Source organism: Zingiber officinale, chromosome 6B (genome assembly GCF_018446385.1).
Source record: "Zingiber officinale cultivar Zhangliang chromosome 6B, Zo_v1.1, whole genome shotgun sequence".
NCBI lineage: Eukaryota > Viridiplantae > Streptophyta > Magnoliopsida > Zingiberales > Zingiberaceae > Zingiber > Zingiber officinale.
Window position 1 is genome coordinate 71,488,993 of NC_055996.1, and position 16,338 is coordinate 71,505,330.

The 16,338-nt window shown below is 37.2% G+C and overlaps 2 protein-coding genes across 2 annotated transcripts; both read left to right on the forward strand.

Annotated features, from left to right (window-relative positions):
• The first annotated feature begins 15 nt into the window (after positions 1-15).
• Positions 16-6,934, forward strand: LOC121992658 (UDP-D-xylose:L-fucose alpha-1,3-D-xylosyltransferase MGP4-like). The gene is made up of 4 exons (XM_042547160.1): positions 16-586; positions 654-815; positions 983-1,198; positions 6,418-6,934. The coding sequence occupies exons 1-4, from the start codon at positions 80-82 to the stop codon at positions 6,625-6,627; spliced, it is 1,095 nt and encodes a 364-aa protein (XP_042403094.1). The 5' UTR covers positions 16-79; the 3' UTR covers positions 6,628-6,934.
• Positions 6,935-8,629: 1,695 nt separating this feature from the next.
• On the forward strand, positions 8,630-10,822 carry LOC121990269 (UDP-D-xylose:L-fucose alpha-1,3-D-xylosyltransferase MGP4-like). The gene is made up of 4 exons (XM_042544437.1): positions 8,630-9,217; positions 9,875-10,036; positions 10,117-10,332; positions 10,436-10,822. Exons 1-4 carry the CDS (start codon positions 8,732-8,734, stop codon positions 10,643-10,645), a joined length of 1,074 nt encoding a protein of 357 aa, XP_042400371.1. The 5' UTR covers positions 8,630-8,731; the 3' UTR covers positions 10,646-10,822.
• Positions 10,823-16,338: the final 5,516 nt, after the last annotated feature.

Here is a 16,338-nt window from a genome sequence, read left to right on the forward strand (position 1 = left end):
AAATTAACGGCTTGCCTTCGCAGCAGCATTCGTCGGCAGTGGCACTCGGAATAGATCCATCTGCAGATCTCGGCTCCTCATGTCTCTCTATCAACGGCAGCAGCCGCTGCCGCCGGCGGCCAAACCCTACCCGCTCTCCCCCCGCGCCTCTTTCAACGCTCAGACGCAACGCACCATCCCCTCCTTCTTCCTCAGTCGATCCGGCCTTGTCTCCATCCTCGCTCTTCTCCTCCTCCTTGGCGTCTTCCTCCCATTGTCCCGTCCCATGGCCGCCCTCTTCTCCTCCTCCTCCTCCGTCGACGCACGCCGCGCATCCGCATCCCGGTGGAAGGACTACACGCTCGCTCGCGCTGCGGCCTTCGCCGCTCGCAACAGCACTGTCATCGTTTGCGCCGTCAGCCAACCCTATCTCCCCTTCTTGAATAACTGGCTCATCAGCGTCGCACGGCAGAAGCGTCAGCAGCAGGTGATCGTCATCGCCGAGGACTACGCCACCCTCTACGAGGTGAACCGCAGGTGGCCCGGCCACGCCGTCCTGGTCCCACCTGCTCCCGATTCTCAGACTGCCCACAAATTCGGATCTCAGGTGCTCTTCTGAGTTTTGATTTTGTCGATGTTGCAGCATTGTTGCCGATGGTTGAGTTGCTATGCAGGGATTCTTCAATTTTACATCGCGGAGGCCTCGCCATTTGCTGCACATTCTGGAGCTAGGATATAGTGTCATGTACAACGATGTGGATATGGTGTGGTTGGCGGATCCATTCCGTTATCTTGAAGGCAATCATGACGTATACTTCACCGATGATATGGCTGCAGTAAGTACTGTGGATGCTTTTAATGTAGTTTGGGGGTCAGAATATGAAGATATGTGTAGACCTTAGCTACATTTGGTAGACTTCTATATCTCTCTTCTGGTGTTTTCTATGATTCGGTGTCCTATCCTTGTATCTTCTGAGAATAGCTATTCCTTCTATATGAACAGGTGAAGCCTCTAAATCACTCTCACGTTTTACCCCCTCCAGGGAAGAAGGGACGGACCTATATATGCAGTTGCATGATTTTTCTTCGTCCGACCGAAGGAGCAAAGAAGGTAATGAACAGTTGGATTGATGAACTCCAAAATCAGCCATGGTCCAAGAAAACAAAATCGAATGACCAGCCTGCTTTCAATTGGGCTTTGAACAAAACTGCAGGAGAGGTGCTTTATATCATTCCATATCTTTGCTAATTAAGAACTCAGCTTCATGAATTCATTTTTCCCATTTTTTATATTTTTTATGCAGTCATCATCTATTATACATGAACAATTTGTGATTTATCTCATGAATCCAATATTAGCATCTGAACATTAAAATTTATCGTGATATAAAAACTAAATATAGTGATGTGATTTTTTTTTACTGAGGTTCATGGTTGCATGGTTGGACAATTCAATTGCATAAATTACTGAAAAGTTTAATTTATTAAACATTGCTGTTGTAGATAAAATTAAGACAAATGCAGAGCTACTAGAATATATATCTAGACTGTTGAATCAATTAGCATGGAAGCTGTAAGAGATGGAGAAAGACCAAAGAAAATTTCAGTTAATATAATTAAAAATGTTTGAATGATGATGTGACTTGTATATGTTAAATGGAAGGAAAAGATTCATGGAACTGACCCCAAATAGTTGGTACTAGTATAACTTGATGATAATGATGATTGTTGTAATCCCATTCCATAGTTTCATCAAAGAAAGAATAATCAGTGCTTTTAGATGTCCCTTTGAACAATTCTTCTCAGAGTGGTAGTTCATATTCAGAACAGAATGAGTCTTTGTGTATCAGTTATCACTTATTTAAGTCTTACACTATACACTCTTATAAGGTCAAAGTGTTGTTTATGAATTTATAACATTCTACAAATTGGCATTTATTACAACTAAATAAAATTCTCATCACTTTTGCCATCATTTGGTAAGTGGGAAGGGTGGATGGTAGCAATGGTTTACCTTATAGATCTATGCTAATGTGTTAAAAAAAAATTCAACCCAATTAGAGATGGCTGAAAAATCTGAAAGGAGGATCTTTGATCTTAGAAGGAAGGGGACACTTCGTGCTCCAAAGCTCTTAGGATGTGTTTGGTTGGGGGTTATTTTTGATAACCTTGGTTATTCATCCAAGGTTATCAACGAAAACCTTGTTTGATTTAGGTAATTGATAATTCCCGAATAATGTTCCATGCCCGACACGTTAGCAAAACGGGCATGCAATTCAAAATCTGAAAACCTCGGAAAACTGAGGTTTTTCTTGTTTCCGGGGTTAATGATTTTTTTTTACCAAAAATACCTTCCGATAAGAGAAAAATGTTAACAAATGAAAACATAAAGAAAAAAAAGAAAAACATAAAAAAACTTTAAAAAAATAAAAAAGACATAAAAAAATTAAAAAAACATTAAAAAAAGAGAACAAAACGTAAAAAAAAGAAAAAAAAAACGTAAAAAAAGAAAAAAGTAAAAAAAAAACACACACATAAAACATAAAAAAGAAAAGCAAAAAAAGGAAAATAAAGGTAAAAAAAATAAAAATGTGAAAAAGAAAAAGTACAAAAAAATATTAAAAAAAGGAAAACGTAAAGTTTAAATAATAATAATAATAATAATAATAATAATAATATTATTATTATTATTATTATTATTATTATTATTATGTATGGTTGGTTTTATAACTGAGGGTGATGCACTAAAATATTAAACTAGGTTATTCATTAAAATCTTCAAATAAAAAAGTTTTTGTTGCATTACCTAGGTTAAACCAAATAATATTTGATTATGTTTTATTCCCCATAACCTTGGTTATGTGATTACCTGATAATCACATAACCAAGGTTATACATGATAACTTGAACCAAACGCACCCTTAGATAAATTCTCAAAGGAACATATATATATATGACAAGTAGATAAATTGTAGGAAAATTCTCATGTGTAATTTATAGGAAAATTCTCCTGAGCCTACCTGAAGGTTCAATCCTTAATGTGATAAGCTTGCAACGTGCACCCAAAATGCGTAAGCCAAAGTCTAAGGTTTTGCATTCACGAGTCATGAGACTTGAACCTAAAGAATTATCCTTGCATTTCCAATTAAGCTAGAGCATTATAATCTTCCTTCAATTGTTGTACCTTAAGGTTTGTTTTTGTTAAGGTCCGACATCCAAACTACAACCAAGAACCATCCTCGACCCATTGGTGGTCCAACATCTACAATCAATCTTCAAGTTGATTCCTTCACCATTCTAAGAATTGATATATACTAATACTAATGCAGAACTAACTCAAAATACGTTATTTGATGTCAATGATATCAAACCCATCTTGGAACATATACCGTGTCGTATCCATTTGACTCCTGTAGTTCTGAGCAGTGTACTGCATAATTTAACAGTATTCAGTACAATTGTTAGCATTAACTTTTCAATGTAGGTTTGAGGAAGAAACTGTAATGAAGGAAAGATTTTAAGTAGTTGGATAGTTAAACACACAGGTTAGATAGTATTATTATCTTTAAATGAAAACTAATGTTTGTTCTTTTGCATCTCATGACTTGTAGAAGATTATAATGGACTTGGTTCATCACTAAGTTATTGTGAAACAAAATGTCACTGTATACTCAATCTCCTCTTAAGAGATTGGAAAACTAATCTCGTGGATTAACATTACCAGAAGATCTTGAGGTTATTCCAATGAATGTAAGATAAAAGCAATTGTTCATATACATGCTACATCTTTTAGAAGCTTAGTCTGGTTGGCCTACTATAACTATTCTCCTTTCACTACCACAATAGTAGTTTCAAGTTTCAACAGTTTCTACTTCCTGATGTCCCTAACATTTAAGCTGAACTACATGGATCTTTTTATTTCTTTACAAAATAAAATCTCTGGTCAAACAATGATTCTAGAATCATAATAATTTCATAGCTGTAAAATTCATCTTAATTTTCCACAATTGGGATAGAGGCAACTTTTCTACTTTTTAACATTCATCTTTTTTTACTTGTATGTTGCCCTAACTCCTGTTAAATTTTGTGAGATCATTCATCACTCATGACATCCCTCTAAATTTTAAAATTGCATATAGAATCCATGAACAAGGGTTATACTCCTACACAATTATTGAGTTGATAATATATATTTAGTTCTTTTTCTTTTTTTGCATGGTCAGCAACTGTTTATTCAATATTTATTCTTCGTTTATGCTTTCTTGGACAAACTCTTATTATAAGATTAGTTGTACTCAAATCTGAATAGGATTTGTCATTGTTCTGTAGTTTTGGCTCTTACTGTAACAACTATTCACAGTCCACTAGGCATTTTTTCACGTAGTTCCCTTGATTCAGATTTGCATCTTGTTAATTGAATGTTTGGTAGGAATAGCCCATAATTATGTTGTTGCTTATAAGCTTTCTTAATTTCATCTCCTTGTTTGTTGGATTCAAATTCAATCTCTAATTATATATCGTTACTTTTCTATTAATCCTAAAGGTGACAATTGAAAACATATTTCTGTTATATCCTCGGGAAATTGCAAACCAACCGTGGAATATATTTTCTGGATATTCTTTTTTACCTCCTTTTGTAAACTTCCAATCAAGTTTGGCAACAGTTGGTTCAAAATTCCCATAAATATATATAGGCAACATAATCATTATATAATGATCATTTTTGGGCCATTTAAATGCTTTTAGAGATGTATTCCAGAAGCATACTTTGCATAGTTGGAGCATTTATGTACCGAATAACTCTTAAGTTCCGAGTGTCTGGTTTCATTTCAAATTCAGATATCTTTTGGCTTTTGTAGAACTTTTTGATGGCTGATATAATTAATAAATATTTGTTTAAATTTAAACAGTTGATTAATATGCTCTATGATTTTAATAATCCCAGTATATCTGGCAACATGAATTTGATTGTTAACTAGGAATAATAGTTCCTGGAGATCAAATCTTTCTAGAACATATGCATAATTATATACATAAACTGGAGAGACTACCACACGCATTTTGAAGACACTTTGTAATAACATAGAAAAAATTTGGTACATCTAATGGTGGATTTTAATCAACTGGAGCCGAACAAAATGTTGTCATTGGTGATCTCATTATAAAAAGCTTTTAGGGTGCTTTGAGATAGGAAAAAAAAGGACGTTACACAAACATTCTTAATGCTACTTAGATCAACTGCTAACATCATTTAAAACTTCCAAGGGCTTGGATCAAGGTCAAGGCTCTTGATCTTTTCTTCATTAGATTTATACTTCATTCTATTTGAGATGCGTGATCATTGTAAACATTCAACGGTAGGGATTATAAGAGGGTTACTCTAATATCTCTTGTGAAAGAGTAGTTCCTAGTAGAGCATTTGGGAGGGACACATTGGATGTGTCACGCGTTGTGGATTAGAAGCAGGATCTCTAAACCATATAAATATTCGTGTTAATGTGTTCTGTATTTACATTTCTTATTTTCGTTGTGATACAATTGACATGAACAACATGCACCAGCATATGCACTACTGGCATTGATTTAATTGTTTTTTTAGCAAAATTGCAAATTAGATGTGTTCCCTATTCACTCCACCTCTAGTTAGACAAACTAGCGATTCTATCTATCCTATATATCCTACGTGAAATATTTTGTTAATTCAACTAGCTTGCACAATATGCTTGTTTGCCCCTATTGTGCTTGATCTTGCTGTTGGTTTAACTCAACCAACCCACTTAATGAGCCTGCTTGATGAGCCTGTGAAACTTGGCGACATTGTGCAATGGCCAACTAGTTCACTTACTCCGTTCAACTCACCTAAGTAATATGCTTGCTTGACCTGATCAACCTAACTAGTTGACCTACTCATGCCGACCAACCCACTTATTTCACCCATTCGGCTTGTCCAATCCACCTAATGTGTTTGGCTTTTTTATTTGTTCAAGTATATATTTCTTTGGAAGATACGAATGGAGTAAAAATGATCTGTTGATTATTTTTTGTGGGATATTTTTTTTGGACTTAATTTTTGCAAATTACATGAGAATTCATAACTAATGAAATAACAATATTAATATTTTGAGTTCATTTTTGCAAATTCCATTAGAATTCATAAGCAATCGAATAACAATTTATATGCACCAAATACACCATCAGGCTTCATTCCTATTGGGTCTTCATTGTATTGTACTCTAAAACCCTAAAACTCACTGCTCCATCTCTTTCATTTTTTACATTGATCTTTATTTCACAGGTTCATTCGTACTGCAAACCTCTGTTGTTCCGTTATGTATATCATTAAATCAATTATATGTTTTAGTTCACTGCACAGTTCATCTCTTTAATTTTTTTACATTGATCTTTATTCATATATACTTCCGGCGTGTTTAACTGCAGGTGGATCTTTATCTGTTACCTCAAGCTGCATTTCCATCGGGAGGATTATATTTCAAGAACGCGAGCTGGGTGAAGGAAACTCAGGGCATGCATGCCATCATTCATAACAACTACATTACAGGTTTTGATAAGAAGATAAAACGTTTCAAAGAATACGGGCTCTGGTTGGCGGATGACCATACGGATGAATCACCACTCGGTCAAACGTAAGCAAACCTTCACTCAACTGTGGATTTACCTAGTAAGAAATCCACCTTCCAAACTAATCGAAACTGCATGAAATTTTCCATCGGTTATTTTCTCCGCTGTTAATTTACCCATTGGAATACTTACATATACGTGTTATGTATGTGTTGAGTACTTGTATGTGTTGAGTGCCTTAGTTAGGATCTTATATATCTATTTATTTTTTTTGGTTTATGTTTTAGCCAGATTAATTGGCTGCCTTAAGTACCCTATAATAATTTTGTAGACAACCCTTTAATATTCTTCTTATTCCTAACATATATTTGCTTTATGGTTAGGTGTTATTAATTTTTATTCCCAACAAAAAGATGCTTGTTACCTATAGTGTTCCCTTCAAGTTATATTGCCCTGCTAGTTATATTAGATGATATCCTTTGCTTAACGATTATTACTCGAAAGGTCAGAGAGAATTAGCAAGTGATAGAACAAGTGACATAAGGAATATTTTTACTTTTGAAATTTATAAAATTAATAAAAATATGTAAGCATTAGAGATTGAAGAAATCAAAAAATAATTATATAAGCATTATTGTTTTAATCAAGGCATTTTTAAATGTAGTTATTGTTGATCATGATTTTTTTAAATCGAATATATGATTAGAGATATTAATAAATAATTAATTAGATAGGAAAAATGTGCATTTAATTAATGAGGATGTTTAAATTTGTATGTTAATTATAGGTTGATCTCATAAGAACATGGAAATATGGACCTTATAAGAAGGAAATTCTCTACAAGAGTCGGGGCTTAAAACTGCTTGGAAGTTGGATATTTTCATCCAAATATTATCATCCCTATTAAAATTAAACCATAAAAAGAAATTTTAATTTTAGTTTTACAGATACCAACTTAACCACTTTATTGTCCTCGAAAATAACCATTACATTGGGAAATTAGATTTGGCCGAGTGGTGATTCATCAGTGTGGATATCCGCCAGCCTGAGCCGTAGTCTTTGCAACATTGAATCTTGTGTTGAAACCCTACGATGTAGTTCTTGTGGCCAATTTGCGTCCCTGAAGTACAACCCTCCCGGTGGGAATGCAGTTTGAGGAAATTTTAATGAAGGCTGAAATAAAATTATGTTAATTTTTTTTTCGCATTAAAAATAATTTTAAAATTTATTAATAATTTTAATAAATGCATCAATTAGGGATCTTTGTGATGATTATTGAGATTTTTTCATATTAATCAATAGTGATTTAGAGTTTGAGACTCAGGTATTATTATAAATTTTTTTTATTAATCAATCAAGCATCTAGTGTTCGAGACTCAATTAGTTGTGACGTATTATTAAGAATTTTTTCATTAATCAATTAGAAATTTAAGATCTTTTTAGTTTATATTTTAGAATTGACAATAATATAAGCAGAAAAATTTTTATAAATATTTTGTGTCGGTGTTGTTAAAAAATATATTTTTCTTAATTTTTTGGCTAAGATAAATTATAATATTAAGTTATTTTTTTTTATAATGGGAAATTTGTTATACTAATTTGGTCTTGAATTTAAAAATCTTAAGAAAATATTCAAGAATAGATATATGATCTAGCGTTTCTTTTTTTTTATGAGTTTTACTATTTTATGTGAGTATATCATTTTCCATATTATATATTTATTTTTTTAAAAAAATATATAGTAAGTCATGCATTACGAAAAGATCATATGAACAAAATAAAAAAAAATACAGAAAAGTCAAAACACAGTACTAATACGTTGAAAATCGGAAAATGACTACAAATTGATAATTTAATATGCAAAAAAAATAAATCCTATAACATAAAAAGCAAACTCGATATCTAAAAAATTGTTTAAAATTAAATTAATTTGTCCCATCATTTATTTATAGTTTAAACTTTGATCTTATATGAATTACGATTCAAGGGTCAATTAAATCGTTAACTTTGGAAGAACGAAAAGTGTAAAGCGTATCATGTATCGTAGGGAGAAGAGAAAGCGGTCGCGCAAACTTCAACAACCAGTCACCTTCAATCCTTCTCCTATTTCTCTCCCCTCGCCTGAGTTGACTTTTTCATCGGAGGAACTTGTTGTGCATCGCGTTTCACCCTCATGCCTATCAATCGACGGCAGCCTCCTCCGCCGGCGGTGGCTAAACACGGCCTACTCTCTTCACGCGTCTCTTCACAAGGCATCACCCGGTCCGGCCTTCTCTCCGTCCTCGCCCTTCTAGTCCTCATCCTCCTCGTCTTCCTCCAATTGCCCGGTCGTCGACCCGTGTCCGCCCTCTTATACTCTTTCTCCCTCGGCGAGGTCGACGACGGACCCGTATCCCGATGGAAAGACTACACGGTCGCTCGCGCAGCGGCCTTCGCCGCCCGCAACGACACTCTCATCGTTACCTCCGTGAGCGAACCCTTTCTCCCCATGCTGAACAACTGGCTCATCAGCATCGCGCGGCAGAAGCGGCAGGACCAGGTGCTCATCTTCGCCGAGGACTACGCCACCCTCTACGAGATCAACCGCCGGTGGCCTGGCCACGCCGTCCTGGTCCAGCCCGCTCCCGATTCCCAAACTGCCCACGATTACGGATCTCAGGTGCTCCTCCTACCTCTAACCATAATCGCTAGCTAGTAATTCATGAGTTGATCCCACGGATCATTCGAGATGGTAAGTGATGGTATGCTTATCACATGAGGTCACGGGATTGAATTGTAGGGTTGTCGGGTGTAAATCCTCGGACCCTGTGCAACTCACCCCACCACCACTTACCCTCTGTTTGGGAGGAGGTGAGTAAAGGGGAGGGAAAGGTAAACATGGGTAAAAAAAGTTTTTACACTTGTTTGGGAGAGAGTGAGCCATGAAGGGGAAGGGGAGAGAAGGGTAAAGCTTCCCCTTGCATGCTCGGGAATCAGCGAAATTCCTTACACCCCAAATTGGGGTGTAAGGAAGGGTAAGGAAAAATTATCCTAATTGTATCCTTATTTATATTTTCACATGCAGATTTATTAAAAAATAAGAGGATATTTTTGTAAATTTATATATTTAACCTTCATTTCCATCCCTTTGAACTTTCCCTCCCTTCCAAACAAGGACAAGATAAATATATTACTTTCCCTCCCTTCCCCTTCCATCCCCTTCCATTAATGAACCTTATCTCACCCCATCCAAACAGAGGGTTACCCTCTCAGAGCACTGGGACAAACAATTTCGCATTTTTGTCACATGATAATTCATGAGTTGCTTAATCTCCAGGGGTTCTACAACATCACATCGCGGAGGCCTCGCCACTTGCTGCAAGTCCTGGAGCTGGGATACAGCGTCATGTACAACGACGTCGACATAGTGTGGGTGGCGGATCCATTCCGTTACCTCGAAGGCGATCACGACGTCTACTTCAGCGACGACATGTTCGCTGTAAGTAGTCCTGTACTATATATACAGGGGAAAATGGAGATCTGTGTGCTAACTGTCCTCTGACAATACGATGAGTACAGGAGAAGCCTCTGAATCACTCTCACAATCTGCCACCTCCGGAGACCGACGGCCGGACCAACATCTGCAGCTGCATGATTTTCCTCCGTCCGACGAGGGGCGGCAAGAAGCTGATCCGCAGCTGGATTGAGGAAATCCAAAAGCAGCATTGGTCCGAGAATGCGAAGCCACATGACCAGCCCGCTTTCAATTGTGCTCTGCGCAAAACTGCAAAAGAGGTGCATATAACTTGTTTAATTCCTTTACATATATATTTTATATGCGATAGATTAGACCCATCACCATTCCAAGAATCACAAGTCCGATACTCCAATAACACAGATGGATTTGCACTTGTTACCTCAAGCGGCATTCCCATCGGGAGGGCTGTACTTCAGGAACGCGGATTGGGTGAAGAGAACTGAGGGCATGCACGCCATCGTCCATAACAACTACATGATAGGGTTTCAAAACAAGATAAAGCGTTTCAAAGATTACGGACTTTGGCTGGCGGATGACCACGCCGATGAATCACCGCTCGGCCAGATATAATTAATTTATAAGCCGCCATGCATCCACTCGCCGGACTGCAGGCTTTACCGTGTAGCAATTTTACCTTTCAAAATAAACCAAAATTGTAGGCTAAAATTTCCCAGTGGTTACGTTATTGTCAAGGACAATAAGTGCTATTATCTTGAGCTGGTATCTGTATTACTTTTTTAATGGATTATACAATGCAATGCTATAAGGTTGTTGAGCTGGCCAACATAGTTAATTCGCGGACTGGATCTCGAGAGGAACCCTCATGTTTTTTCTTTTTTTTTTTTGATTTTTTTATTTTATTTTTAATTTTTTTAACTCATACTTATATATTCATACTTATATATTTTTAATTTTTAATTTTTAATTAATTTTAATTTTTAATTTTTAATTAATTTTATTTTTAATTTTTTTATTCATACTTATATATTTTAAAATTTTTATTTAGTTTATATATTTTAAAATTTTTATTTAGTTTAAATTTTTAATCAATTTTATTTATTATTTTTCATTAATACTTATATATATTTTTAATTTTATTTAATTTTATTTAGTTTTATTTTTTAATTAATTTTGTTTATTATTTTTTCATTAATACTTATATTTTTTTAATTTTATTTAATTTTTATTTAGTTTTATTTTTAATTAATTTTATTTATTATTTTTTTAATTTTTTAATATTTATTTAGTTTTATTTCTTTAATCAATTTTGTTTATTATTTTTTTATCAAATTTTTTAATTTTTTTTATTTTATATAATTTTTAAATTACTCCCTTCCTTTAAATTATATTCCTAATTTGACACTTAAATTACCCGCATCCAACTATTAACACATATCATAATCTTCTCTTTCTTTAAATCATCCCTCCCTCCAACCATTGACATATAACACATGTCAGAATCTCTCACCCTCTTTAAATTACCCATCATCCAACCATTGACACCGGTCAAAACACCCCCCCTCCCTTTAAATTACCCCTCTTCAAGGCTTGACATATGTCAGAACCTCCCCTCCCTTTATGTAAAATACCTAAAAATGGCGAACAACGATAGGGGAATTTTTTGAAATTTTTAGGAATTTTCTGAGAATTTTTCGGAGCTCGTATGAACGAGTTACCAGGGACAAAAATGGGGTCCGGAAAAGCCTGTTTAGGTGACCCTGTTTTAATGAGGAAAAGTTTTAATTTATATTTCCTTTTCCCATTTTCTTTTTTTTTTCCCATTTTCTTTTCCTTCCGCGAGCCGACCCTTGCCCCAAAATCTTGCGGCGACTTCTCCCGAGCCCTAACCGGCGCCGAGCTCCTTCTCCCTCACTCTCATGGCGAGGAGCGCTTCTCCCCTCTACTGATCTCCTCTCCCCCTCATCCATGCCGAGCCGTGCGCCGATCACCGGCCACAGGAAGCCAGCACATCGCCTGTGCCCTAGCGCCTCCTGACGCCCTCTTTCTCTCCTCTGGCTGACGCGACGCCACGAGCTTCCGCCGGCCGAACCCTTCTTCCCTTCTGATTTCTTCTTCCGGCCACCGAGTAGAGCTGTCTTCTTTTTGCCCTAGCGCCGATGCCCTTGCCAAATAGTGTGCCCTAGATCTGTCCCTCATAGTCGCACCTCTGCATAGTGCTGCTGTCGAACGACCCAGCGACACTGATGCCTAATCGCTGTTGAGCACTATCTGAGGGACACCTCGAAGACACCACTGCTGATCCAGCCGGTCTACAGACGACACTACCCTCCCTGTCGTGAGCAGCCAACATTGAGGTAAGCCTCGTTGTGGATCACTGATGTAGTTTAGGGATACATTGGCTAATTGATGATGTTGGCATTAAAAGGGATTCATCTATAAAGAAGAAGGAAGAGGTTGAATTGGAGAACTGGATTTGGAAATCAAATTTTCGGCAGCGGGCTGATATAAAAGCAAACGGATTTAGGGTGCTGTGGGATTTCTTGGATCTGGCAGCTACTTCCATCCAGCAAGCTTTTTGGCTGTGAAGTGAGGACCTTGACGTGAGACGACATCTCGACGTCAGATTTGGACCAGATACAATCCTTCCTATTGAAGGCGGGTACCTCTTGACTTATCATTTATGATATCGTCATTTGGATATGCATAGTACTTTATAGCTGCAAGCAATGAACATGTTTGTCTTTGGTATGTCACTGTTTGATATCCATAGCATGTTAGGTTTGTCGCTTGTTATGTATCCGTGCTTATATCTCGTGATTTGTTACCATGAGTATCTTATTGCCATGAGTACTTTATTACCATGAGTATCTTAGTTTCTAGAGTGACATACCATGTTTTACTGAGGTTAGGACTAGGTTCTGGACTTTTGGTTTCAGTCATGTGTATCGAGATTGTCTGATACTTAGGTTTTATGCCATGACTGGCTTGTGTACCTCTATTTGTATATCATATATGATTCGTGTACCTAGACCTTGATTCTTGATATGTGCATATTGTTGGTACATATGTTGGAAGGAGATATGTTTAGGATCTAGGTTGTTATACCATAGAGGACCTGTATACCCTAGATCTGTGGATTTGACTCACTGATATTGTGGTACCCATATTATATATATGGATATGGTTATGTTGATCAGTTTATGACTATGCTTAGTGTCATGCATCATGATTGCATGCTGCGCGATTGTCGGCTCCACTATGGTTGAGCACATCGCTAGTTACATGTACTGCACACACCACCACTCATGGTTTAGTGGTATATCAGGCAGGTGTGTGGCGGTTCTGCTGTTTGGCTTCGTTGGTCATATGACCCAGCGTGGTAGCCGTGATCGATTCCTCTGTTTAGGCTCGGCATTTAATGTAGCAGTAGTAGCCGTGACGGTGGACTCTGTTGGCTCCGTTGGTCGGTGACTCGGTGTGGTAGATACCTCCCCGTCATTGTGTACCGGAGTTGAGAGCATTGAGCTCCCCATTTATGATTTGGGATCACAGGACAGGAGACAACATCCCGTCCACTCGGTCACTCATCAGGAGCAGTGACGACAGAGTGCACGGTTGTCACAGCCCTACCCACTCGGTCTCACCATTTGTGTGTGAGATGACTGACTGGCGTCAGGGGTGACCAGGACGCATCATTAGCATCATATGCATTGATGCATTTATATTCTTATGATTGTGTTTGCTGCATTTTGGTTGGATGCATACTTTTGACCTGCATACAGGATTATTGACACTTTCAGTTTGACGACCCTTTTGTCTGGATAGGAGTTCCTGGTGAGTACAGCTTCCTCAGTTACCTTTCAGTTTTGCATATTCCCTATATATGATTAGGAAGCTGTATTCCATGTTTGTTGCTGTTAGATATATCTTACTACTCATGTCCATTGGTATTCGCTGAGTTGTTGAACTCACCCCCGTTGACACCTATCTTTTTCAGGTACCAGGTTATTTATGGTGTCGCTTGGAGCATCCTGTCTGCTGGTCCCCACGTCACATCAGAAGACTTATCGGTTCACGTATGTTTTGTTTGTTTTATGTATCAGTTTGTTTAGCTCTGTACTCTGGTTTTATTTTTGGAGTGTTGACGTTGTTATGTGGTATTTTGTATTTATGTTATTGGTTGTGTAAGTCTAGCCGGCTAGCAGTTTTGTGTTTTGGTTTTGGTACAGTCGAGTGGGCTGCTTTATTTAGCCAGAGGCTGAATTTGATATTAACTGCGTGGTGTTTGTTTCCTTTTATTGTTATTATTCCAGGCGCATGTGGCTGAGGTATATAGTGCTTGTAGAAAAGTTTCAGATTGTCCGCCGTACAGGGGAGATGCTGCCGATATTTCTTCGGACAGAGACTCCTCCGGGGCGTGACACTTTAAATTACCTTACTTCTAACCCTTGACACATGTCAAAATCTTTTGTCCCTTTAAATGACCCCCCTTCCAACCCTTGACACATGTCAAAATCTCTCATCACTTTAAATGGTCCCCCTTTCAACACTTGACATATGTTAAAATCTCTCATCCCTTTAAATTACCCCCACTTCCAACTCTTGACACATGTCAGAACTTCTCACTTTCTTTAAATTACCCATCATTCAATCCTTGACACATGTCAGAACCTCCCCTCCCCTTAAATTACCCACCCTTCAACTCTTGACACATGTCAGAACCTCCCCTCCCCTTAAATTACCCACCCTTCAACTCTTGACACGTGTCAAAACATCTCCCTTTAAATCCTCCTCTCACACTTCATTTTTAGTCACTCTTCATTCACACCTCCCTTCACTGCTATCTCCCTCTCAGCTTCTCCTTCTCTCTTCCTGAAAATATGGATGACTATTTGGGCTTATTTTCAGATAGTTGGTCAATTGAGAATGATGTTCCTAGTCAAGATATCTCCAACAACAGTCGCGATTATACAATCGAATTTACCACAGATCAGGTTAGTTATTATCATTGTTTTATGTATATTCATTATTTATTTTATAAGTAGAGAAATTATATTAAGATTGATAATGTCATACTTATACATCTTTGTTATATTTTTTTATATAGATATTTAAAAGTAGAGAAGATATGATAAATTAGGTAAAGACAGTTGGTTTGAAGAATGGTATTGTAGTGGTTATTAAAAATTCTGCTAATTTAAAAGGTGGCAAGCTACCAAAGTGTCATCTTATGTGTGAAAGAGGTGGAAAGTATAAACCGCCACGATATCTAGTTGATGGGCAATCCTTAGAAAGAAATACTGGGACTAAAAAATGTGAATGTCCATTTGAGCTGCGAGGTATACCAATACCTCCAGATGGTGTGATGTGGGGTTTAAGGGTTGTTTGTGGTTTTCATAATCATCAATTAGCAGAATATATTGATGGACATGAGTACCCGAGTAGATTAAAACCAAAAGAAAAAGAATTTGTGCTTGACATGGCCAACAGCACCACACCTCGTGAAATTCTTAGTATTTTGAAGGAAAGAGACCCATCAAACACTACGGGGATCAAAAGCATTTATAATGCTATTTTCACAAATAAATCCACTAAACGGGGTGGTCTAAATTCTATTCAGTATGTCTTGGACCAATTAATCAAGAAAGAATACCTCCATAAATACCGTACAAATCCAGACACCAACGAAATCACAGATATTATTTGGGTTCATCCAAAAAGTCTAGAGTTGTCTGTCAACTTTTCATCTGTGTTGATCATTGATGCCACATACAAGACTAATGAGTATCGGATACCACTATTGGAGGTTGTGGGTATCACATCCACAATGCGAACTTACTCACTTATGTTTGCATATCTTAGTAATGAGAAGACAGAGCAACTGACATGGGCATTAGGTACATTAAAGAAGTGGATGGTTGAAAAGAATGCATCGTTGCCATTGGTATTTGTTTCAGATCGGGATTTATCGCTTATTAATGAAATTGAAACATGTTTTCCCAATGCACGTCACATAATTTGTATTTGGCACATAAATCAGTGCGTAATGAAGAAATGTGCCCCTATGCTTGGTCTGGAGTGGCAACATTTTTATGCATCATGGCACTCACTCATTAATTCATCGACACAATGGTCTTATCAGCATAAGTGGGATGTCATGCGCAAAGAGTATCAACGATTCGAGGGTGCTCTAAATTATCTTTGGGATACATGGTTACACCCTTACAAAGAGCGGTTTGTTTCAGCATAGGTTGATACATGTATGCACCTCGGGAGCAATTCAAATAAAAGGTATAGTCATT